The 17,063-nt window shown below is 42.5% G+C and overlaps 1 protein-coding gene across 12 annotated transcripts in view; it reads left to right on the forward strand.

The window, feature by feature from the left end:
* Window positions 1-17,063, forward strand: part of Grip1 (glutamate receptor interacting protein 1) — a 644,324-nt gene that overhangs the window by 434,916 nt on the left and 192,345 nt on the right. For 9 of the 12 annotated variants that reach the window (XM_052753454.1, XM_052753452.1, XM_052753457.1 and 6 more), the window contains exon 2: window positions 10,474-10,554. The exons of the other annotated variants lie outside the window; for them this stretch is intronic. In XM_052753454.1, the coding sequence (XP_052609414.1) occupies window positions 10,474-10,554 (81 nt within the window). The remainder of the gene's footprint in view (window positions 1-10,473; window positions 10,555-17,063) is intronic. 12 annotated transcript variants of the gene reach the window in all.

Below are 17,063 nucleotides of genomic sequence, written 5' to 3' on the forward strand. Positions count from 1 at the left end.
TGATATAGTAAAGAAAATGGGTCTCATGGGAAAGAGTCCAGCCCTCTAGAAATGTTGATTTTTGATGAGACAGGCTTGCAAAGGGACAACTGTGGTTCTTCTCTCCTTACTGGAGAGTTAAGAAGCAGGGAGTTCTCAGCTGTGGCTCAAACACATTAGCAGTGAGAATGCCAGAGGCAGAAAATATGCAATTTCATGCTCATTAATTTTAGAGAGGATTTACAAATTAACCTGGCTAGAGAGGCCCCTCTACCAAAAGGCCTGCAAACATCAAGGAGCAGAATTACCACAGACCAGGTCCACGAGGTCTACCAGATGTCCAGGACCACAAGGGTCTTCTCTGTCCATGTATGCCATTCTGAGATTAGGATGTATGTTAGAGACCTTCCCATATCTAAGATAATAGTGATGTGACTATGCAGGAGAGGACAAGAGGTGAGGGAGTCAGTGTGATAGAAGCTTTTACCATGTGTCCCTATCATAAGCAGGACTGAATTTCCATGTTCATTATTCCTTTATTAGGTAGGGAATAGTAACTCAATGCCACTAGTCTCACCACAGAAATATTTATTTTTATTCATTATTATTATAATCCCCCATGGCAATTCCCACTCCTATAATCAACCACTCTAGGACTTTGGGAAGGTTTAAAGTGGATCAAGAGATAGCAGAATCCACTCAAATCTAGAATGTTAGGAGGTCTCACCTTCATTTGTAGACTTAGTTCTATAACCAATCTGACAGTCACCATCCTTGAGGCCTAGAAAGGCTTCTGCAGGTTACCAATACCAGTTTACTAACTCCTTTGTAGGTTTTCATGGACTCATCAGGTGACTCCTTGCTACCTGTACAGTTAGTTGATGTTGGGCATACCAGTAGGAGCAGAGCTTTCCAGATGTTAGCGAGCCTATCACCTGGAGCTCTTGTTACACACTCTGATTCCATAGGTTGATGGAGTCTGGAGTTCTCCCCTTCGGACAGTCTTCTAGTAGTTTGCTCACGCAGGTTGCCTATGAGCCTTATTTTAAGATGTAAAGAGTTAGAAAACAGAACAGGAAAGGAGAATATTGGTCTTGAAAGACAGAGCTATAGCAATAGGACATGCATAGCTGACATTGTTTTTAGCTGCAAAACTTAATTGCTGAAGTAGTGTTAGCTTTGATGTAACAAATACTCGGGAGAAACCATTTCAATGGAGGAAATGCTGATTTGGGTTCATGGTTTTAGTATATTGTATGTGGTCCTGTGTGCTTGGGCAGAACACCACGAACACAGGAACCCAGGGTGAAGCAAAGCAGCTCACTTTATGGCTGGCAGGAAGCAAGAGATGGAACAGGAAAAGATACCATGCTCCCAGTGATCTCCTTCCTTTAAATAGGCCATACTTCCTGTTTTTCATCTCTTTAGAATCATGCTACCATCATAAGAACTTAGCAAAGGATTACTCTAATGATTAGGTCAGAGTTCTTAGGATCCAGTCATTTCCTAATAGCCAGGAAACTAGCAATCAATTCCCCAGTGTGTGAGCAGGTGGGGCATATGTCATATTATACCATACAAGTGGCTATGTGGTTAAGAGTAACACAACCTATAAGACATCCTATCATTGTGAAGGATTTATCACACCACTTTTTTGTTTTGCGTATTTTTTAATCTTGAGATTATTATTAAATTATACCATTTCTCCCTTTTCTTTCTCCCCAACCCTCATTCATACTCTTTTCTGTTCTTCAAATTCATGGCCTCTTTTTTCACTAAATGTTATATTAAGCATGCTTGTGTGTGTGTGTGTGTGTGTGTGTGTGTGTGTGTGTGTGTGTGTGATGTATCTGTATATACATATGATCCTAAATATAACCTGTTGAGTGTATATAGTGCTACCTGTATATTTTCAGGTAGCATTTGGCACAGGACACCCAATTGGTGTGCTCTTCCCTGGGAAGGACCACCCTCTCCTGCTTCTAGGTTTATTCATTTGCCTGTAATTCTTTGTGTAGTGTTGAGGCCTCATTGGCTTTTCCCTGTCCCGTGGTACCTTTGTTTTTAAGATGAAGCTGTGCTGTTTGGAGACTTTTTTATGTCTAAAAGTATCAATCCTGGTCCCATAAGACTATAAGGCACATCTGTCTCTGAATTACAAAACTATAATGAAACCTGCAGAGTCAGGATGGACGTTAATGTCATGCAGATGTGAAATAAATAATAAGAGAAGCGGTAAATGGAGCAAGAAAATCTTTTCTTAATAGGAGAGAGACCATGATGGAGCAGAATTCTACCTCACCTCCTACCATCAAATTCATCTCATCACTGTTCCCTTCTGCTTTCAAACTAGCTGTGTGGTCTGCTTAATCAGGTTAGTGAAGGAGATGCAATTAACTCCTTTTTTAATGGTACATTGCCAGTAGGTATCCTTGGCTGTAGTCTCCACATGCCTAAGCAAGACTGCTGAAACCTGTGTAAACTAAGAAAGCTGCAGAGTGTTCTACCCATGGGAAGATGCGTGGTGTAGCTTTGACTTATTCCAAGTAAAACAGAATTCTTTTTTTTTATTAAGAGATTTTCTATTCATTTTACATACCAACCACAGATTCCCATGTCCTCCCTCCTCCTGCCCCCAAGCCTCTCCCCCCACGCAACCCACCTCCTCCAAGGCAAAGTCTCTTATGGGGAGTCAGCAGAGTCTGGTACATTCAGTTGAGGCAGGTCCAAGCCCCTCCTCCCTGCACCAAGGTTGTGCAAAGTGTCTCACCATAGGCATTAGACTCCAAAAAGTTGGCTCATGCACTAGGGACAGGTCCCCATCCCACTGCCTGGGGGACCCCTAAACAGTTCAAGCTAAACAACTATCTCGCTTATCCAGAGGGTCTAGTCCAGTACCGTGGGGGCTCCTCAGCTATTGGTCCACAGTTCATGTGTTTCCACTAGTTTGGCTAGTTGTCTCTGTACTTTTTGCAATCATGGTCTCGATATCTCTTGCTCATAGAATCCCTCCTCTCTCTCTCTCATTGATTGGACTCCTGGAGCTCTGCCTGGGACCCTGCTGTGGATTTCTGCATCTGCTTCCTTCAGTCACTGGATGAGGGTTCTATGGTGACAGTTAGGGTATTCAGTCATCCGATCACCAGAGTAGGCCAGCTCAGGCACCCTCTCGACTATTGCCAGTAGTCTATGGTGGAGTCATCCTTGTGGATTCCTGGGAACCTCCCTAGCACTCTGCTTCTCCCTATTTCCATGGTGTCTTCGTTTATCATGATATCTCTTTCCTTGCTCTCCCACTCAAAACAGGATTCCTTTAGCTGGGAATGCTGAATGACTGAGAATTGAAGAGAGGTATGTGGTTGTGTCTTTGAGCTTGAACTTCTATGGGTTCATCATACGCATTGCCTTAATGAGAAGAGAAAGACATAAGACAGTTCTGTCGCCAAGACCTTTTCAAAGTTATTGTCCAGGAAATCTCGCTTAAAAGTTCGAGGATCTCCTCAAACCACCATTGCAGTCCACTGAATTGGAAGATGGAGGTATGAGAGAAAGAAACTACCACAAATATGTTCATGCGGAGCTCAGAAAACATTACATGTAGGCAAAAGCTTAACCCCACCCCCACCCCCACCCCCACCCCCAATGGCAAGATTCTCTTTCAGGCCATTATGGTGGATCTCCCTCTCTTCCCGTGTCCCATCTCTACCAATTCCCTTAAGCACAGGCTTAGCTTCCCCCTAAGGAGAATCAAGAACATTGTTCCACTTGGGGAGCGGAACCTGTGAAGTAAAAAGAACTCTGCAAATGCCACTCTTCTTACACTTCCATTATCTTTTATTCTCTTCCATTCTTAGTTTGCACGTAGTAGGCACTAAAACTCACCAACGTTAATTGGATTCAGGGGACAGATTACTTCCTTCACAGTGGGTTTCATTGTGTGTCTTTGTGGAAAGCAACGTTTTCTTCTGCGTCTGTAATGGCACGTGTGAGCCTTGTCTCATGAGATGCCTGTCTCCCACTGTTGGGAAATGGTCATAATGTTTAAGTGCACCAAATATCTTTTTTTTTTCCTAATCAAGAAGTTCGGGGGATCTGCTGGCTTAGCAGGTGCCTCAATTGTGCATAATTAGTTGCTCAGAATTGTTTAGCATGGGCTGATTAGACTCAGCCAAAGGCAATTAAATTTTATTTTCTTCTGCAAAACCCTGAAGACAGCCAGAGTCGTCCTGAACCATGGTCATATCCAGTTCTGAGGAGCCCAGATGCAAGGAATGGCTTTCCTTCTATGCCAGGCAATCCTTGAAGGATATGACAACTTGAGGGACCTGAGTCCCCTCCCCACTGTGGGATCCTCCCAGCTCCAGTGTAGGCTTTGTAATGCACAGTGGGGCCTTCCTCCTTAGAGGACTCCTATTTGCTTTTCAAGTTGATAGACAACAGCTTCACTTGGAAGAAGCAATTCAACCAGATGAACTGGTTCTTGCTTCCTGTGCTTTGTATGTGAATACTCTGACCAAATAGGGGCAGGTGAGGTATGCCAGCTAGTGGCCTGTCCACTTGACACAGGTGAAGTCATCTCAGGGAGGGGGACATTAATTAAGAAAATGCCTCCATATGATCAGACGGTAAGCAGGCATTGTCTTATTTAATGACCAGTGTGGGAGGGCCCAGTCCATTGTGGGTGGTGCCACCCCTGGGCTGGTGGTCCTGGGTTCTATAAAAAAGCAGGCTGAACATGCCATGGGGAGCAAGCCAGTCAGCAACATCCCTCCATGTCCTCTGCATCAGCTCCTGCCTCCAGGTTCCTCCTCTGTTTTGAGTTCCTGTCCTGACTTCTTTCAGTGATGAACAGTGATATGGAAACATAAGCTAGATAAACCTTTTGTTCCTCAAATTGTTTTTGTCATGGTGTTTGAGCACAGCAATAGTAACTGTGACTACTACATGAGTGACCAATGGTTTCCCTACCCTGCTTTGTTGTTCCTGTAAGTGTATACTTCACTAAGCCCCTTCTGAACTTCTGTCAACATGTTTATCCTCTGCGTCAATAGAGGGCATATCCCCAGCCTCCCTGACTCAAAGGACCCTGTTGTTCTTGGTTATCACCAGTATTCAAATCTCTATGACAGTGGGAGACCATCATACATAACAGGGGTTAGCTACAGAGATGCCATTAGAGCAGGCTGGCTGTTCTGGCACCCTAGATCACATTTATTGTCACTTTCAGCTTCTGTTACAGTGAGCAGTGAGTAGCTCACCAACAGTGGCATGTCTGGCCTCCAAGGTGACTTTTGAGTGGGTCCCTTGTTAAGGGGATCTACTATCGATGACAAAGTTGAGGGTGATTTGAAAGTCAGAACTCGTATTCAAAGGAGTGATTTTTAAAGATTATTATCTGGGTGTGGTGCGGCAATCTGTAGTTGGAGTTTTCTCCAGTCCTTCCCAGGCCTGCAGCTGCTCAGACCCAAATAAACACACAGAGACTTATATTATTTATAAACTGTATGCCATGTGGTTGGATTAAGGGCATGGGCTACCACCGCCTGACTCTGCTTATGGCTCGCTATGTGACCTCGCTATGTGACCTCTGATCTCTAGGCAAACTTTTATTTATTAACATACAAATAAAATCACATTTCAGCACAATTAAAATATCACCACACACATCTGTAACCCCAGGACTCAGGTGGTAGAGCAGAAAGATCAAGAGTTCAAAGCCATCTTAATTACCTAGCAAATGCAAAAGCAATGTGGGCTACAAGAGACCTTGTTTCAATAAGTACATCAGTTAACAAATAAATATTGTTTGACAAATTGTCCCCAAAAATCTGAATAAATGTGAAAGAAAATATATATTTAATACCAGTTTTATAAATACATATTTCTAACATGCCATGGTACCAACCACAAAATGAAAAAGTAGTTTAGACTGTCACATTAGGTTGTCAGTTAATAGTTGTTGGGTTATAATGTGAATTTAACAGGGATAGTCTATAAACCTAGATCCCCCCACCAAAATAAAAACTAGGAGAAAGAAAAACAGAGTGGGTGGGAATATGCTTATATACTTTTTCATAATACTGTAGTCTATCAGCAAAATATTACTGAATGCCTATTACATATGCTGTACTGTTCTAGAAATGTTATGCACTCAGATATTTTATTATTTGATCTACGTTTAATTCTTTTCTACATATGAAAGTTGGCTCCATAATGAAACAAAGTGAAAATATTAATGTGTATCTTAAAAGAAATCCAAAGACTCTTTTAGGACCATGCTGGGGAGCAAGGAGTTATATTGGCATCCCTTTTAGATTTTTATGATCCAAAGGTAAAGCTGGGGGGCTGGAGAAATGGATCAGCAGCAAAGGAACAGAGTTTGGTTCCCAGCTCCCACGTCAGGGAGCTCACCACCACTTGTAATTCCACCTCCAGGAGATCTGGTGTCCTCTTGTGGCCTCTATGGGCACCCACACATACATGGTATGCACGCACATACACACACACACACACACACACACACACACACACACACACACACACACATACACACACACACACACACACACGCACGCGCACACACACACATTTTAAATGTAAAGCTGAGCCTATGATTTGTTTCTATCATACCCTTTTATTCTTCTTCACTTTACGCAATCAGATGAGGAGAGAGAATAATGTGTTCACATTTTCACAGGAGGAAAAGATGACACACTTCCCAGGCTTTCCCGTGGGAGGTACCCACACCACACAGTGTCTGTTGGCTTTGTGTGCCAAGACACATCACATCCTTGCCTGCTACAACAGCATGCAGGCTCATTATGGGCCTGTAAAATTTTGTCTATCCAAGAGGAAATAAGATCTTTCAAGTCTGGGAATAAGAAAATTAAGAAGTTCAGTCTAGGCTCACTTTCAGGGTGTTTCCGTCTACAGATCTCTCTGGGCTTCAGTATTAACCGTAACATTTAAAAAACTGTCTACATTGCTACATAAATATGAAGTTCTATGGATAAATATACAAATCAGCTTAAAAGACACAAGGGAGAAAGTGTAATAGAAACCTCCATTGGTTCCCTTGCTTTTGGGTAAAGGATTTAAAATTCATAAGCTGAGAGACAGCTCAGCAATTAGGAGAGCAGCTTTTTTTTTTTTTTTTTTTTGAGACAGGGTTTCTCTGTAGTTTTGGAACCTTTCCTGGAACTCACTCTGTAGCCCAGACTGGCCTCGAACTCACAAAGATCCACCTGCCTCTGCCTCCTGAGTGCTGGGATTAAAGACGTGCACCACCACCACCACTCGGCAAGAACACCAAGCTTTTGTAGGGAAGCTGGGGCTCAGTTTCCAGCACCCACATCAGGTGACTCACGTCTGTCTGTAATTCCAGTTCCAGGGGATTCAAACCTCTTTTGGTTTGTGTGGGAAACTGCACTTGTGCACACATACCCACACAGACACACACACACACACACACACACACACACACACACACACACACACATAGTTAAAATTAAAATAAGGGGCTAGAGAGTTGGATCAGCAGTTAAGAATGCTTGTTGCTCTTCCAGAAAACCCAGGTTTAGTTCCCAGCACTCACATGGCAGTTCACAACCATCTGTAACTCCAGTCCCAGGGGATCCGATGCCCTCTTCAGGCCTCTACAGGCACTAGACAGGCACACACATGGTGCGCAACTATACATGCAAGAAAAACAACTAGACACATAAAAATAATATATTAAATATTTTACTCTTTTTTAAAAAGTAAAATAGGTTAAAACAAAATATACCCTGTCTTTCTTGCTCTTTGGTGTCCTACAGTGGAGTATTGACTGCTGATGGTCCTGTGCCTTTTCTCAATTTCCATTTGCAGACAAAGTCTGAGTCAAGAGCTGAGTTTTACTAAATCACCTCCAGGGAGCCGAGGTCCATTCTGGGTTGGGTAGCTGAGGACCTGTGGTGCCTCTGGTACACTGAAAGTGAAGAGTCAGCTTCTCGTGAAGTCTCTTAGTAACGGCATTAAGTTGTACCAGGCCTCTCTGCTGCTCAGCCCTCCAGAGGGCTCATGACAAAGTGTTGCCAGCCTCACTCCCATCAGGCATTGCAGTCATCACCCTGATGTCTTTAGCAAGCTATTTTTCGCTGATATTGAACTTTTACCTTACGATTATTTGGCCAACATAGCTTTTGGCTTCTGGATACGTATTTCCTTTCCCGTGCGCCTGGGAAGGACGTGCTTGATTCAGGGAGGGAGGGAGGGTGTAGGCAGCAAATGGTGATGGTCAGGTGGCCATCTATAGTTCAGTTTCAACTTTTATTCTGGAGGATCTTAGCCCTCAATCGAGGAAGTAGCTTTCAAATATAAATGAGAAAACAGGTCAACAGGGTTGACTACTTCTATAGTGCAGACTAGGTGAATTTCTTTTGTCAAAAATGGTCTCCTCCTTAAAACAGAGCATGAAAGGAAAGTCACCCAAGAGTCCCCTGGGAAAAGCTCTGATGCCCTTCATGAAACCCCGACACTGCGTTCAATCCAGGGCCTTGCTGATCAGTTGATAACTGAGGAAGCCTTAGTTAGGTTGCCGTTCCTGAACCTGGGTGTGTAATGGACATCACTTGGCTCAGGGCTCCGTCTTTATAAATGAGCGGTTGCCAAGTTGTGGCCCAAGGAAAGGAAATACAATATTGAAACAGTCTTGTGAGGCTCAGGCTTTTGCACAGAACCAGCTACAACTGGGTTGTACGAAGCGAATGTCTGGTTATTAAATTAACAATGTGGGAAACTGACTCGCCTCTTCAGGTTTGGATGATGGTTGTAGGAAGCGAAGGCTGGTTATTAAACTAACAAGGTGGGCACCTCGCTGGCCTCTTTGGGTGGAAACGGGTAATGGGACAAATGGCCCCTTTCATGATGGAATGCTTAGATTTGTTTTATGATATTTAATTGTCCTCAACACGGTGTTTGCAATGAGATGAGTGCAAGACCTAAGTAAGATGCTCAGAACCAACGTGAATGATGTCAGTTGTTTCGGTACCCTAAAGCCGATAGCTTTGTTATGGTTGGGGAGAAAAAAAACGAACAGAATTGTGTGATAAATGGTATATGAACATGAAACGACATGCCTGCCGTTCTTCAAGTTAATTGCCATTACAGCAGTGTTAATCTTTCCTTTTGTCGTTGCTTATAAAGACATGGCTTGTTTTATGGAGAATTCGTGAATCGTTTCCAGGAAGCGTACATCCTAGGGAAGAAATGAGCATTTTCGCTGTGGAAACACACACCACCGAGTTGCGAGAATTAATGGGCCCCAGCCCTCAGATGATAAACCTTGCTGCTGAATTAAATGCTTGTTACATTTAATAGTTTGCCATGTGCAATATGATGCCTTTTAATCCTTTAATGATTTCCAGTTAAAACAATGACAGCTCTAACAAACATGTCCCAGTGTGGGATGAGGTGTCACCGTGTCACGCAGCTTGACTGAGTGTGCTGGGTCATTATTTTACAGGATTTTTTTCTCTCAAGCCATATCAATCCTGTTCCTGAGATGCTTAAGGGTTTTTTTTCCTCCTTCCATCTCCTTTACTAACCACAACCGATGCTTCGGTGCAAACTTGGAAGCATCGTTCCTTCCTATGCTAACACTAACGTGAGCCTCCCCCATGTCACGACTCATGTTTCCAACTCAGAAGACATCCTAAGCCAATCTCTTCACTTATAATTTGGTGGCCCCATCTCCTCCGTGATCTTGGCACCTCCTGTTTCCATTGCTCAGCCTCTTCCCTAATGCTCACAAATGTGCAGCGCTTTGGACCCCCTGTCTTCTCGGTGGCTCTTTGTAGTGCACGACAGGTTGTTTTTAACTCATTTCTCTTCGAAAGAACATACAGCTCTTTGCGATCCTTGTCTTCTTTTGCCAAGCTGTCCCCATTTCTCAGCCTCTCCAATCTGACCTCTGGAATGACCCCACTCCTCTGCTTTACCCTGAATGCTGGTTCATGTTCCCAAGAAGAGCCTACTAACTGCTGTCCTTATTCTCTGGCGGTACTAACGTTCTTTCATCTGCTTATCTGCAATTCTGCATTTCCGCTCCTGTCCTGCATTCTTCTACCTGATTATTCTCAGTGTCCACTGAGCCATTTGGTTCGATCTTTGTCTTCCTGCTCCACCTACTCACTGCTTATTTGGTGGGTATAGACAACGGGCAAAGGATTGGCATGCCTATTAGCGCACTTCTTATCATTTTAAAAATGTCTCCATGTACATTTTAGCTTTTGATCTTTACCTGAGAATTGTGTTTCTCTTTCTCAAGAAGAAACTGACGTTTAGAACATCCACCCATCCTAAAACTCACCCGAATGTAGGGCTCAGGTCACCATCTCTTCCTTCCTACCCCTGGCTACCTCTCTCTGGAAGAAGGATTGCAATCCGTGACAGATCTTCACCGCGCTAGGAACTGGATGGAAATTAACGAAACCCTTCCTTGTGCCGTTGCAGATGAGAGTCCCTACACTAAATCTGCCAGCCAGACAAAGCCGCCTGACGGAGCATTGGCTGTGAGGAGACAGAGCATCCCAGGTTAGACCAGACTGTTGGATATTTCAGCTGTTTTACTTATTGTTGAACCCTGTTATTTGGTGGTCCTAAATAATTCCAACCTGGTACCCATGTTGCTCATAGAGCGTGGACGGCATTCCACACGACTCGTACAAACAATGAACAGAAACTGGGTCAGGAAACCTTGCTGACCTCCGAGGATTCATCTTGTAGCCTGACACCGCAAAACCCTTTGTAAAATGTCTTGAACTGGTAACAACTCTGTCTTTTGCTAGTCTTCTCTCTGGTTTCAGCAAAATAGATTTCATGACAGCATCTGTTTCTTCCCTGAAGTGCCTGGCAGAGCAGAACTATATGTCGATGGTGTGTGTGGACCCAAAACAACTCCTTTCTTCTCATCTCTTTCTATTTAGTTTTGCTTCAGTTGGATGGACTCTGTAAAACTCAGGGGCTTTGAGTCCTTAGGAAGATGGTTCGGTTTCTTGCAATACAATGAGTGACATTTTTCACACAAAACATTTGTGAGAAATATATTAAAATGTTCTGCCTCAAAACCAGTACTTTGAAGCTTTGGTTTTGAGGATGGCATAAAAGCATGTACATTGTCAAATTTAAAAAAAGGAAGGAAATGCAAAATACTGTCTCCACTTGATAATTAAGAAACCATTTGTGAGAGCACCTGTGCATAAGAGCTGGGTTAGAAGCATTAATAGGATTTAAAGATCCATTTAAAGTGTTTATATATTTCATTAAGCACGGCTAAAGCTAAACTATAGGACTTTAGACGAGAGTAATTTGGGCAGTTATGGAGTTACAGAGCAGCGTTTCCTACATTAAGTTGAATAGATTGGCCAATTGCTTCATGAAAGGGGGAATGTTGCATTTGAATAAGAACAAGACGAGTCTAGTTGTGGGAAACTCGGCTCATGGTTTCTGTTTGGTGTTTTCAGAGTTGCCTTTGGTTGTATTTAAGTCTCATTTAAAGCTTTGGAGTTATCAGGAAAAATCCATAGCTTATAAAGAGACATGCATCTGCTGTACCTCCTTAAGTTGCTGCTTTGAAAATTCTGAAGTAGTTTAAATTACAGAATTGGTCGGCAACACCCAGTGCCATTGGAACATTTCTGTTCCATTCTGTAAAACATCATTCTTAGTGCTGGTCACATTTAGAAGAACTATTGGAGCCATGTCTAAACTGTGTTCACAGCTATAAGTAAGTGCCCAGCCAGTGTTTGAAGGTCAATAATGCCAGCCCTATATCATTCCCCTCCTTGACTTCTTTACCTCTGCTGGTACCTGACATTTCTCTGCTAGAAATAGGTAAGAGACTTCCCACTGCCCTTGCCTACCGGGGAAGGACACTATAGCTCCATATTTGATAAGAATGTAAGATACTTGATTTTTCGTGCCTGGATTCCTTACCATGGGAGCCAACCTTACAAATGGAACCAAATGACCACAGACCAAGACCTCTGAAGCTATAAGTCAAAATATAGCCCTCTCTTTCATGGCATTATCTTAGACATGTGGTCACAGTGACAATGTGCCATAGGCTAGGATCCATGACTTCCTTCCAAGAATTTTGCTAATTTTTCATACTAAATTGTAACTCACTTGAGGGGACAGACATTTTCTTATAGTCACATTACCCATTGGGTTAGATTGGTAAATCATAACTGTTCTTTTACGCCCACAAGTGATTCTTCATTGCAGAATTTTTGTTCTTCCCACTGTGGGTGATTTAAGGTCACTGGAATTAAGATTTTTTTTTTGTAGGCTTCATGTGTTATTCTCATAGAATTTAGCCACAAAGAAGCTTCTCTTTGCTCATCCCTCATAGAGCAGGGCCCAGAGGGAATGGGCCTTCAAAAATCTTCTCTATCTTTAAAACAATCCAAGAGAAAAAGATACAGCAGCCAGAGGGCTGAGACTCTAAATGGTTGATGGTTCCTTACTGCTAGCTTCCACAGAAAACAAGCTTCTTCCAAACTCCTCCCCCACTAACTAAGCACTCTTGGAATTCTGGGACTGCTCTACTCTCTCGCTTTCCAGTACCCATAAACCCTTGTTTGGGAAAATGAAGGGCGCAGCCCTAGAACCTTAGCAAGAAGTCCCTCAGAGGTAAAAACCAGCATCAAGAAATCTTGACAATTCCCCTGATGATGCTTCTCCATCTTTTCTTTTGCACCATCCAGGACGGAAAATAGACAGGGCAAGATGCCTGGCAAACACATGTTCACGATTTGCTGGAGCTTCTGCTGAAAACCCCAGAGTGGTCTGTGGACTAAGCTGGATTCAATTTTGCAGCTTTTCTCTCTCTCTCTCTCTCTCTCTCTCTCTCTCTCTCTCTCTCTCTCTCTCTCTCTCTCTCTCTCTCTCTCTCTCTCCTGTGCTCACCTTCCAATCTCACTTCCCTGGAGGTATGATTACCACCCTCGGAGGAGAGTAACTATATTTAGAGAACAGTGCCTCAATGAGAATACAGTCTTGGCTCATCAAACAGCTTCTGATCTTCGTGCAGAGAGACCTCCCAAGGCAGGTGCTGTCCCAGAGCCATTTAACCTCCCCAGCTCCTGTGGAGTAAGGCAGCATAAGGAGGCAGAACCCTTCAGAGAACAGGCATGTCCCATGTCTGCCTGCAAAGCTGTACACTCGGCCTTCCATAATGATGATTGAATTTAACTATTCCTGTTGGCCTTTTCTTTGATGGGCAGAAGGAGAGGATGAGATAGGTAAGGGCATCTTAAGATTGTCTATACAAGTCTTATGACAGTTGAAGCCTTTGAAAGTTTTTATACAAATACAGATCTAGTCCATATAAGTTCCTGTAATGTGGCTGCACCGTTTCCATGGCCTAGCAGATAGTACCTCTTAGCAGCTCTGTACCAAAGGGGTAACTTTGAATGTTTGAACAGAAATGTAATTTGCTTTTCATTTACTTCAAAACCCAGTATCTCCACGTAAACTCAAAATTAGTATAGCAATTACTTTATAATCATAAGTCAAATATGTATCTTTCGTTAAATCCTTTCATTCCCCCTCCTTTCCCTTCCACAAAAGAAAAAAAAGGCAATGTATTAAAAATCTCTTAGGAACAAAGTGCATTTGCTTTGGATAAAAGAAAATGCATTATTAATATTATTTGGGCACTCCTCATTTTAATCATGTCTATTGTGGCATAAAATTTAAAAACAAAAAGATTTTTTTGACTTTCACAAGCTTATGTTAATTTTCAGCAATGGTAGTAAAAGATGATGTGACTGACCCTGTGACACTGGAGGACAAATTTAAGGATAACCTTCTATAAAAAAAATAATAATAAGCTGGGTGTGGTACACATCTTTAATCCCAGCACTCAGGGAAATAGAGGCAGGTGGATCTCTGTGAGTTCGAGGCCAGACTGGTCTGCAGAGTGAGTTCCAGGACAGCCAGAGCTACAAAGAGAAGGCCTGTCTTGAAAAAGCAAAATAATAATAATAATAATAATAATAATAATAACAATAATGACGTAAGGTTTTAATCTTATTTCAAAGATAAAATTAGTTCCAATTTCAAAGGTATTCGGAGCTATCAGATACCACATGTCTAGCTTTATGAAAAGGCTTTTGATCTGAGGCCCCTTTAATTGGCAGATTACTGGTGAAGGAGAATTAGGCTGATTAGAGGGTCATGCACATCAGTGAAAATCTGTTCATACTTTAGCTTTGACAGCTTTGGAAATAGCCTGTGGTTTTCCCTACTTGAAGAAAATATTTTGAATCGTATCTGTCTATTGTGTGTAAAGGGAAGAGATAGGACAGTGCACTAGACTCCAAGTCCTAGAGTTAGTGTCCTATTGATTTGGCTTGTCTCCCTTTCCACAGAGGGTATCTTTCCTTGGTCGTAATAGTCTTCATAAGGAACCTTGTACTACTGACAGATGTGGCAAGCTACAAGATATCACCTCTGTTATCTTTCCGAAAACTTCAGGGCACTCAGAACAATTGTCTTGAATCTACATCCAGATTTCGGTCACAAAAAGTTGTGGCAGGTGTTTTTTTCCCTTTGTGGAATATTACAAAAGATATTGATTGGTTCATCAGTGACCAAGTTTCAGTCTTTCTTTGTTGTCACATGTAGATATTTGAGCTGGACATTTAAATATGAGGCTGAGAGTCTAAAATGTGTCCCATGGTCCAAGAGGCACCTAGGAGAGCTGTTAGAATACACCCAGGAAGGGTCCGCATGGACTCAAAAGTCACAGATCTGAGGGGAAAAGATTGCCATGCCCTGGACATCATGGAGAACTGACAACCTTGAGTTATGGAGAGAGGACAATTTAAAATGTTGAAGGTCTTTATGTCTCTATTATCATTTTCCTGCCATTGTTGTTCACACCCTCTGATGCTTCATCGATCCACATTTTCATTATTCCAGCAGATATCTAGTGTGACATTGGCACTAGGATTTTATAGCTGTATCAGTGCTCAGGCATGCAGAGGCTGTTTGCTCAGATTTTAGAGCCTGAGTCTACTCCAGCTCTTTAGTTCTATCGATGAAACTCTCCAAAAGAAGAATGAGTCTGGCCAGAGAGAAGATGGAAGTCTGCTGAACCCTCCAAGTAGGAAATGTCATACAAGGACTGATCCTGCAGGTGCTGCCTTTCATCCCTGACTATTTACAAAGCTAGCTAAAAATGACTCCTTTATTTTTACAATAAGCATCAAGATGATGGTCAAGAGTGCGGTCAGTGAAGCCATCCCCAACTCTACCCTTGCAGATTTTCATTTTCTTTCCCCATTGTGCTTAGCACTGTCTGAAATTAATTGGTAAATGTATTATTACTATTTTCTCTCTCCATCCCTCAAGGAAATGTAAGTGATATAAGATAGGTAGCATATTTGTTTTGTTTGGTATCTCTAGTGAACAGGATAGGACTGTGCAGGCAGTGGGTATTCAGTTGGTGCTTATAGCATGACTAAATGAGCAAAGACTCTGAGGCAGCTGACTCTGCAAAGGCTGAGTCCTATGACCGTTGACCGCCTACTAAAGTATACAACAGCCTCTATTGTCCTGGCCTGCTGATTCCTTTAGTCTGCAGCAAATATCCACACTGCTCTTGAGTGTGCACCGAATATGACATTTCTAAGGAGATCACCTCCCGGAATTAATGAATGAAATATAGATCAACTAGAAACCAAAGACTTCTAAAGGTCAGAGCGCCGGGTGGTGGTGGCACACACCCTTAATCCCAGCACTGGGGAGGCAAGAGGCAGGCGGATCTCTGTGAGTTCGAGGCCAACCTGGTCTACAGAGTGAGATCCAGGAAAGGTGCAAAGCTACACAGAAAAACCCTGTCTCGAAAAACCCAAATAAATAAATAAATAAATAAATAAATAAATAAATAAATAAAAATAAAGGTCAGAGCTCTCTCCCTCGACTCATTGGTTTCTGTTGAGCAGAAGAAATCTGCGCAGCCCTCCCTCACCTGGAGAAACAGTTTAAAATTGACAAGATGGAGAGGATTCATTTCATTGTTACTGTATAGAAAAGGGCTAACGTGTGGGGAAACATTTGAGAGTTTATAAATAGAATCTTGCGGGCTAGAATCATGACTTATTACGGCCGGTAAATGTTAAGATTTCTCCCGGAGAGCTGATCCAGTTTGCTGTGTGTGACTGGGATACAAACTGAGATCTCAAGTATTGCTGAGTGAAATGAGCAGTTTGATTTGTGTGCTCAGTGCTGGAAGCCTTCGTTAGCAATTCAGAAATGTCAGCCTCTTGTGTTTGAATGTCTCTCATGCCTACTAGTAAATAAACAGGGCTAAACTACAGCAAAGTGGTACACATATGCAGCAAGTGATTTCCCAGTAATTCCTCCCCCTGCCTGAAATTCAAGGGAAGATTATTTGTAGTGACTTCCTGTTTTGCCCCAATGTGTCCTGCGACTCCTGTGCTGTAGGGGTGATGGCATTTGGCAATGCCATGCTCTAGGTATGTTCAGGGGTCAGAAGGATTGGCTCTGACCACAACTAGTACAGCCCTCGGTGTCGGAGAAACACCGTACAAGAAAGCTCGGGGATGTGTGTCTAAGAACTACAGGGAATTCTTTCCCCTCCAAAGCTCTTGCAGCGAAGGAAAATCAATATCTTCCTTCATCAAGTTAGAGGGACCTCCAATTCGGGGTTGAAAATGAAGTGACTTTAGAAAATCGGGAGAGGTGAAAGCTGTCTTTCTTGACCAGCATGTGAGGACAGTGAAGAGGCAGTTTACGTAATTTACTATAGATTTGAGCCCTAGGTCCCATGGTTACACCACATTTATCTATCAGCCTTAAATGACAGACCAGCTTCCTGGATCTCAGGCACTCAATTGGCAAGCTTTGTTATGTAGCTAGGTTCTGCTTCTATTATAATTACTCTAATTTTTCAAGGACATTTAAACTGATTCTTGTCTACATCTTCTCTTGCACTTCAATATATGAGTTTGACATGCCAAATTTATTTTTATACTATAAATAAGTTTCCACCTAACAGTTTAAAACAAAGG

This window comes from Peromyscus californicus, unplaced genomic scaffold (assembly GCF_007827085.1).
Source record: "Peromyscus californicus insignis strain IS unplaced genomic scaffold, ASM782708v3 Scaffold_24__1_contigs__length_46423439, whole genome shotgun sequence".
Taxonomy (NCBI): Eukaryota; Metazoa; Chordata; class Mammalia; order Rodentia; family Cricetidae; genus Peromyscus; species Peromyscus californicus.